The 10000-nt window shown below is 35.2% G+C and overlaps 1 protein-coding gene across 5 annotated transcripts in view; it reads left to right on the plus strand.

The window, feature by feature from the left end:
- The window catches only part of LOC113804262 (protein bric-a-brac 2), a 66867-nt gene that overhangs the window by 56414 nt on the left and 453 nt on the right, over nucleotides 1-10000 (plus strand). For all 5 annotated transcript variants that reach the window (XM_070130456.1, XM_070130451.1, XM_070130454.1 and 2 more), the window contains one exon: nucleotides 7533-10000. This exon is cut by the window's right edge and continues 453 nt beyond it. In XM_070130456.1, coding sequence (XP_069986557.1) covers nucleotides 7533-8764 — 1232 coding nt within the window. In that variant the 3' untranslated portion in view covers nucleotides 8765-10000. The remainder of the gene's footprint in view (nucleotides 1-7532) is intronic.

Consider the following 10000-nt stretch of genomic DNA (forward strand, 5'->3'; position numbering starts at 1 on the left):
GAAAAGATATTAATGATGTAGGATACTCTTCCTGTTCCAGCTCTTTGGCCAGTGTAATGATACTCAGTATACACTTAGCATGGAAGAGAAAAAATAATTTTATCATGTGTGAGCTGTGGTGGTGTTATTCTTTTTTTTTCATAACTTGTGAGTGTTTTTTCTTTCTTTTTCTTTTCTTTTTTTCTTTTTATAATGAAAGTTGTCTTTAGTAGTTTTTTGTGTGTTTTTATTATTATTGTTATTGCTGTTGTTGATGTTTTGTTGATCAGATTTGATATCAATATCAATACCAGAAGTTTTAGCATTAATATTTTCTTCATTATTATTATTATGCATTACTTATTGGTATTTTTACTCATGTTATTATTATTACATTATTATCAGTGCTATTGATATGAATTATCTTGTAATTATGATATGTATAATTTGGTATTAATAGTTTTTCTTGATAGTGTTTTGAATTCAACTACTGTTGTTATTGAGATTATTATCATTATATTTATTATGATTTTGATTATCAGTGATGATATTGAAATAATTTTATCATTGAAATATTATTATTGTTGTTGGCATTATTTTGATTTGTGTGTGTGTCTGTGTGTGTAGGGGATGTTTTTATTTTTGTTGTTTTTTTTTTTCTTTACATTATTTTAAAGTTGAACTCTTTATTTGGTACATGAACACATTAATAATGTTACAGATAAACATGTAATTATTTGTTGTTTATTTTTGTTTTTCTTTTCTTCCTTTCAATGCAATTAATTATAAAACTGTAACATTCACTGTATTGATTTCTTTTTTTAAGTTTGTGATGTTTTGCATTACGTTTGTTTTTATAATTCTTCTAATAACTAACACAAATAATCAGCTATTATAAAAACCTTGCATATATCACAAAGTATAGGATACAACAAGATGCAGCATACAATTTTGTCTGTCTTCATATAATTTCAAATATACAGTTTACTATGTAGTTCCTTTATTTATCCCATCTTGCAAGAGTGCAGATGCCACACATAGTGTTTGTCCAATGTTGATTTTATTGGAGGAATTCATTTTATTGGTCATGATCTCAGATGTTGTCACAGAAGGAAATTTCTCGAAAAAGAGTCAGTCATTTAATATGGCTGACATTATACATTAAGGTTGTGACTGGACTACTGTTAGATTTTCAGATTTGAATTACATGTACATGCTACTAAGAAAGTTTCTTACACATTTAGTTCCCTCACACATTTTGATTTTGTTTTGATTTTTTCATTGTCATGGTTGTTTTCCAATCAGATGATCAGATGGTCTTGAAAATTCTTCCAGGAAATAGAAAGTGAAATGATTTGGTCTATCTACTACTAATGACTTTACCTACTAAAAAAGAAAGCTTTTTAAAAACTTAAATTATTTCAACCATGTAGCTCCAAAGTTACAAATAAACTGATTATGTCCTCACAAAAATATTTGGAAGTTGAGTTACTAAAGTGTGCACATGTTAATCTGATAACCACAACAAATATCATATGATAGAGAGCGTGTAGCTGCAATGTAAATCATATAAAAAAGCTGTTTTTGGATCATGCATACCACTCCTTTTGAAATAGAAGCAAACAGTAGGTGATTGATTCAATCAGCAGCAGTTATGAAGAAATTGTTAAAAAAAAAAAAAAAAAAAATATATATATATATATATATATATATATATATATATATATATATATATTAATAAAAAGTGGTAATAGAAGAGTGACAGCATGTTACTTTATTTCTTTAGATTTTTTTATCATAATCATCTTGTAATGGGTGTGGGAGGATAAGCCAGTAAAATAAATTGTGCTGACAAGAAAGAAATGGAAGTCAAGAATGGTTAAAACAAAGAGAAAAATGAGTGTGCAATAGATCATGAGCACCTTGTCCTTCACCTTTCCCTCTCTCTTCCCTTTCTGAAATTTTGTATGAACTGGTCGGCAATAAAGTTTGTGGAAAAATTGATTTTGCTGGTTAATGGAAGACAAACAATGCATAAGATAATACAAAGAAATCTTTTTATTTGGATCACATCATATTTCCGTATATTTATTCTGGTCGATTACTTGTAGGAGTTTGCTTGGAATATATAACATTAAGTTATATATACCAAAGTTGCAAAAATATCAGACAGGGTAAATGATGAAAGTACACATATAGAAAACAAGGATGAAAAATAAATATCTAAACTGGTGTGCACAATTTTTTCCACCAACTTTTGGAAACAAGGCAAAGAAAGTTTAACTATAAGTCAAATTTTCTGTCTAGGGTAAAGTGATAATACATATTAAGTGTGGTACAGTACCATCAAAAGTGACATGTTTTGAGAGCTGAAAAAGAATAGAATTGTGTATCAGTTGAAGATCTACATGTGTTGCTTAGTACTTATGCTCTCCCCCTACTAATACTCTTTCCTTGACATTTATTGGTAACTCTATCCATTCTGAACCACCCACTCAAGTTATTACTCAACCTCCAGAATGGACCTCTTCCTCTCTCCTAACATTCTCAATTGTTACCCCCTCTTCCTTTATTACTACTCTTCCCCATCTTCCTCCTGCCCTCATCCTTCTACTTGCCTCTACCTCTGCAAACCTTTTAAGTACTCTGGCCCAGCTAAGTGGGATTGATTCTTTGTGATTTCCCCTTACTCTGAGAATACCCTCCTCTTTCAACAGTTCCTCAAAAAACAAGTAGGCAAAGTTACTTTTTGCAGTCACTCTGATTATTCATGCCTATTCACTGTTACATCAGAATCCCAAGCTCATGCACTATCTATCCTAACTGACCTTACTAACAAACCCATTCCTGCCAAACCGAACCTCTTTCTTAATACTGGAAATCTTTCTATCCCCCTGACTGATTGTCCCATATATGACAAGAATTGGTCAGATTGTGAAAATTACTTGCTTACCTGCCTTGCTGATTATAATGCATTAGCAGTACAGTGCCACACTATTCCTCCCAGAGGGTAGCGTAAGTCACATGTCAATATTGTCAAGATTATTTTCTGTAGACATGACCTACCCCCATAAAGTTTATATTGGTGAATTGTCCTATCATGTCCAGCAATATCAACCACTTCCCCATCAGTGTCAGAAATGTTGGCATTTTGGCCCCCCAGCCAAACACTGTCACTCCACAGCCTGCTGCCCTCTGTGTGCCCAACCTGGTCTTGACCAATCAAATGTATTTCAGTATTTCTCCTCTTTTTCTTGAACCATCCTCCCTATACTCTCCCAATCCCTCAATCAAATCCCTTTTCTATTCTAAATCCAGATACTCCAATCTCTACTACTTCTCCAATACCTACCCTTCCTCCTCCTCACTTTACTTGTTGCACCAGGCAACCTAAACGTTCCACTCCATCTTCTCCTAACACATCCTCTCCTACACCCTCCTTTTCCTCAGCTCCTCATGCGTCAATCCCCTCTTCTCTTCCTCACAAGAGATCCTTTGTTTCTCAGACCTCCTCACCCAAATCCCCTCCAGAAACTTTTGAACACATCCAAAAATTCCTTCACATGACCCAGGAAAATGCTCCCTCATCGCTAATCCCTTTATTCTTCATCGCTCTACATTCAAAGTATTTGCCAATATCCATCCTCCTCCCAACCCCTCTTCCTCCTTTTTCCAACAAACCCCATCCTCTCCTCCATATACACCATTTCATTTTCATTTTCCATTATCCTTTATCCTTACCTCTCCCACCTAGATACTTGCATGAATCCCTTGTCACAACAGTGTCCTCCTCCAGATTCCTCCCCTCCTTCTGCTCTTCCTGATACTTCACCTCCTCCCCCAGTCCCCATATCTCATCCCCCAGACTCTTCTCCTGCTACTTCTCCAACAGCCAGCTCTATTCGTATTTCCCGTTGATCATTTCATAACAGCTCTTTTACCAGGTTTTCCTTAAAGCAATATTACTATATCTCCCCCAACAACAGATACACTCCATTCCATCCAATCACACTATATCCTTAACCCTTTCCTTTATTAATGTCCAATTTCCATCATTTACACCCACCACTTTACCCTTTTCCCTATCATACTATTCTACAACACTATAACCTTTGACATTTAACACTTTATACTAATTATTAACCCGTTTACCCGTTTTACCACAATACTCTACCATAGTGCTATATGACCGTAGATGTCTTTTTTTTGTTTCAACCATTAACCATTATTATACCTCACTTATCCTCAAATCTCTCTGCTCCCATTCCTTCTAAATTCAAAGTGACAATCATCATCATCCTACTTCCTCCTACTTCTTCCCAACATAGTATGCTATACTGCTGTACAACTTTTAATATATAGCACATTTGATCTACTCACCCCCCCACCCCCTTTGCTGTTTTCAGTGCTACAACATATAGTGCCATATGACCTTTGATGTCTAGCACATATAATATGCTTTATAACCATGGAACTTATTTTTGTGAGTAGGAGAGACTTTGGAAAAAAGCATATTAAGAACAGAAAATAAAAATAGTGAACTTCTGAAACACACATTATGTAATTTTGTTGATATATGATTAAGGAAGTTCAAGCTGAATTTACAATGATGCTGAAAGTTGCGCATACATTAAGGCATGAGAAGTAGTAATTTGAAGTTGGATCCTTGAGAAAATCAAACTGATGTTCTATAAAATTCTCAGGCAAGTTTCATAGTGATTGTAATTGCAATTAAAGAGATTAGATGAGGGATCACTTCCCTGTCTCGATCACATTCTTAGCAGTATCTAATTCAGTGGGAACATTTACACAGTACATACATTGAAAATTACTTAAAAGATAAATGTTTGAAGATCTATGAATATTTAATTTTAAAGTTCTGGATTAAAACATTTTATTGCTGAACCTGAATATTGTAGAGGCAAAGGATTTTTAGCAATTTGCAACTCTGCTGACATTAACAGTCAAAAGGACATATACACTAAGAATTTGGCTTGAAACACAAAGTATGAGATAAAGAAATACATAAAGCCATACTATGACTTAACATATTGTTGGCATAAAGGAATTTACTGTTAGATGCAAGCATTGTCTACTGTAGTTATGTTTTGTCAAGTTTCTTTAGGCATAGATGGTTTTACAGTCAAGTTAATTCCATTCTGTTTCTTGGGGAAAAATTAATATTTCTAATACTATTATTATTGTTACAGCACTAGTATTATCAATATCATTATTTTTTTAACATTATTAGAAGAAAAATGATTAAAGGAAAATTTTCTTTGCAAGAATTCAAGGAATGAAGTAAATGGGTGAAGTCAGATAAGCTAACTAATTGACTCCATGCTGATGAAGCATTTGTGAAGCCATCTTTATAAGAAGTTAATAATAATAAAATGAAAACGCAGCAGACATTGTACGTATATATGCACACTTGGTCATGGAGTTAATTTCAAGAAATATTCAGAGGGGTGAAGTGCACAAGCCTCTTAAGACACAAAGAGTTTGTCCTATCAATTTGATATTATTCAGACTTATTTCTGTTTTCAATCCAATCTGAATTATCAAATGACATATGGCCTGCATTTTTCTACTTTACCAGTTTGTATAGCTGTCATTGATAATGTATTATACTGCACACATAACATAAACAATGTTAAATTCTATTTCCAGTGAATGTGAGAAATACATTCACCCCCTACCTGTATCAGTGTTGGTTGACTGAGTTTACCATAAATTCTATTGGTTTTCAAGCCATAAGGTTGTGCATTACAAAATATATACACTTCTATAGAAATAAAAAGATAATTGGGAATGTAGAAGTATTTAGAAAAAAAATGGGTGAGAAAGAAACAAGACAGGGCAATTTAAGCTTTGTACACAAAAAACACACATTATTCTACACTGTAATCAGATGGCTATGGTATATATGATTTAACACTGTGTCTGCATGGGGACCTACTTAAGTAATATTACCCAAAATTGTAGTTCCCAGGCAGTAAGTGGGATAGATTCTTTATGATTCCCCCTACAACCCCTTACTCCGAGAATACCCTTCTCTTTCAACAATGTCTCAAAAAACAAGTAGGCAAAGTTTCCTTTCGCAGCCGCTCGGTTGTTCTAACTGACCTCACTGGTAAACCCATTCCTACAGAACTTCACCCCTCTAATTACTTTTACTAGAACAGTTTCTCTCACCCGACTGATTGTCCTATCAATGACAAGAACTGGTCAGACTGAAAATAACCTAATTGCTTGCCTTGTTGATTATAATGCAGTGGCATTACAATGCTACACTATTCCTCCCAGAGGATAGTGTAAGTCCCATACCAATATTGCCAAGATTAGCTTTACGTAGGCATAACTTCCCCCATGAAGTTTATAGTTGTGGAATGTCCTACCATGTCCAGCCATATCAACCCCTTCCTCTGATATGCAACAGTGTCTTTCTCCAGATCTTTCCCCTTCTGACACTCTTCTTGATATTTCACCTTCTTCCCCAGTCCCCTTTTATCATCCACCAGATTCTTCTCTTAAATCTCCAACAGACATTTCTGTTTCCTTGAACAATTTCCCTATTCTTTCAGTCACAGATTCACTCATTTGCCCTACTTCAACCTTTCCCTTTTTACTAATTTCTGCTCTAATTCATTTCCTCCCATCTTTTCCCTTTTCACTACCATACTATGGGAGTATGATTTAGTAATCTTTGCCAGCAAAGGCACCTGTGGACATGGCTAAAGACAAAGGTTTTGATACTGTTTAGTTGTAAATTAATAGAGGTATTATGCTTTTCTGTAAAAATAACATTGATATATCAAATAAGACATAATGCCACATTCTGGCCTCTACAGGAAAGTTGAAGATTGTTACTTATGTCACAGTTTGCAAATACAAGCCAAGCAAAAAACAGATTCTAGGCTCTTTTCCTTCTCACCATCCCACACACCTTGCTCATTTTCAGAATTTGGATTCCCCTAACAAAATAACAAATTATATTGACAAAAAAATAAATTGTGAATTAAAACTACAAAACCAGAAAGTAATAAGAAATAAATTTCCATTTTCTAGATTTTAACTAGCACAACCACCTTTTTTCATCAGCCTCAGGCACAACAAGACTAAGTTTGATATGTTTTAAATTGAATCAGACTCAGATGAGAGTTGACACTTAGCTGTCACTGGTCCTCATTAATGACCTCATGGCTGGTAGAGCATAAAATAAGCAATGTTAATGATGGCAGATTAAGAGATATGCATTCTTAACGTATCAAAGAACTATTACTGAAATCAAAGATTTCTTGAATAATGAAATCCATCATTTGTTTAGATACTCTCTGATTAGGAATACCTGCTACTACATCAGATGTTTTAATATAGAAAGAATAGAAAACTATCAGCGAGATATTAGGAACATTTAAGGAAAAACAACAGCTGATGTACTAGGAAGTACACTGCACAAGAATTTTTCTTCGCCATGAATGTATTTATTTATTTATTATATAGGCTGTTTATTAAAGTGCAATTCTGTGCTTACGAAATTTATTATTGCACAGGTCGTGGGAAGCGCGGAGTACTACAGCGACAACATGGCATTATCCGTGATGCTGCAGGTGAGGAGCGCAGGGAGGAAAACCGAGAAGCTACCCATCAGCAGCAACACTCTCAGCAGTCACAGCATCCTCAGCAACAGCAAACACCACAAGAGTCTGGGAAGAGTGACACAAAGGATGCAAAGGGTGAAGCAGAAAAGGAGCCAGAACTCATTATTCCAGATACTGTGGTGGTCTCTGCAGGAACAGTAACATTGTCAAGTAATCAGCCAGCACTCCTTCAGGTGCCAACTATGTTAATGGGACATAGAGATTCCATTGGACCAGGGCCACTACCCAAACAACATTCACATCCAACACCACTTCTGACCCCAACACCCATCATAAGTAAACAGTTGTCTCATCCAGAATCCCGAGGTCCACCAACACATCAAGGACCCCCTCAGATGTCTAAGCAGAGATCCCATCCAGGTGTATTGACACACACACCATCACCATCAGAAAGATTACCAAGTACTACTACCACCACAAGCACTAGCAGTACAGCACCTCAACAGCAGCAGCACTTACAGGTAATTCCCATGCATTTAGTTGTGAAACCAAGAGCCCCACCAGTAACCATGCCATCACAGCTGAGACCAATTCAGCCGAAGCCTTGTGAAGGCCCAGCTGTTTCTGAACCACTTCCTAAGAAGGAAATACCCTTGATACGTCTAACACCTTCAGAAGACGGAGGCAATGTAAATATTAGTAGTAGTGGCTTTAATATGAGTGGTTGTACAGTGACTGGACCTTCCCGACCCATTAGAGCACTGAGTGAGGAACCAGCTATGTCTAGACAGTCAATGACTCACACACATGAGCAGTTAGCTCCAGGACCATCTGTCTTAATACAGAGTGTGTCACAAGATTCAGGTCTAGACTCTGGTACTGGAAATCGCATGTTAAGTACACCTCAGCTGTCCGTGACAACCACACCTCCACTCAGACCTGCTTCTTCTCCTGGTCACTGTCCCGTCCTTCGTGGTGGTCCTGCTCTAGGATGCAACTTTTGTTGGAACTCTACAGACCCACAAGGAAGAGTTCTTCGTCGAAAGACAAAATACCATTGCCCAGAGTGTCGAACCAACCTGTGCATTGTTCCTTGCTTTCATGAGTACCATAAACAGATAGAACGTTCACAGGACACTGACAAACAGATTACAAAGATTCTTACCAAAACTAGTTCATTGTAGTGGGTAAATGGCAAGCAGCAGACAACAGGGGGAAAAAAGAAAGTATCCTTTGAAGAAGATCTAAGTGTAACAGTTATTTCCAGTGCTATGAACTAGAGTCTAATATGATCAAAATGTTTATTTATTGATGTAAATATTAGATGAAATCACTTTCACATATGCATTCAGCTGTGTTCTACACATATCCACTATTGCCAACAAATGGGTGTCTATCAAAAATGTCTAATTAAGAAAAAATATTTTACAATTTTACAGCTAGATAGAAATATGACTATTAGTCTCATTAGCTTCTTTTTTTCCTTCAGAAATTTACAATGAAATCTCCATGTCCTTTATTTTGGTCAGATTACATAAGTAGCAGGAAAAGTATAACTTTGAAGTTTGTTATGTGTATGAAATTGTTCATAAAAGTACATATAGTCAAAAGAAAAAAACATATATGATGTTGAACTTCAGTTGGCTGGTCAGTGAATTACGAAGTTGTTTGTATGTATGTACACATGTTTTGTTATTGTATTATTTTTTATTTATCTTTTTTTCTTCTTTGTCATCTTCCTCTTCCTCTTCTTTTTCTTCATTTTAAGGGAGGGGGGTGGGAATCATTCATGGCACACAAAAAACAAATATGTATCACACAAGGTGGTAATGGTTTTATGAGAGTTTGGTTATTTCAGATAAAATGAGATTATGTAAATTGCAAAATACACAGCAATTATGATTTTGTACCAATGCTAGTATTTTTTTCAACACTTTCCATGTTATAGCATTACATCCATACTGATTTGATTCTACTGCTTTTGATTTTTAAAAGTATTGATTTGCTTATTTTTTTAAATGTATGTGACTTTATAAGATTATACATGGTTTATAAATGGTGCTCAGGAACAAAACAGTAATGATATGGCAAAGAGCATAAGTGCAACATTCAAAGAGGAATGTTGACAACTTGGGGAGCCATTTCATATCAACTGATGGAACATGCTGGAAGGACTGTAATCTCTATAAATATTCATCAAGATGAATCCTAAGAATGAAATTAAAGGAAATTAATTTGTGGTAATCATCTGTCATAATTTGAAAAGGAAATCATGTTCTGTCTCATGTTTAGTCTTCAGAAAAAGTAGTTATTTGAATACTAAAGAGGAAGTTATTCACTGTTTTAGTTGTAATGGATAATTTTAACTTTTGTTTAGCGTATGGTTAAGTGCCATTCTTTTTATGAATGCAATGTGCACA

Source organism: Penaeus vannamei, chromosome 15 (genome assembly GCF_042767895.1).
Source record: "Penaeus vannamei isolate JL-2024 chromosome 15, ASM4276789v1, whole genome shotgun sequence".
Classification (NCBI taxonomy): Eukaryota; Metazoa; Arthropoda; class Malacostraca; order Decapoda; family Penaeidae; genus Penaeus; species Penaeus vannamei.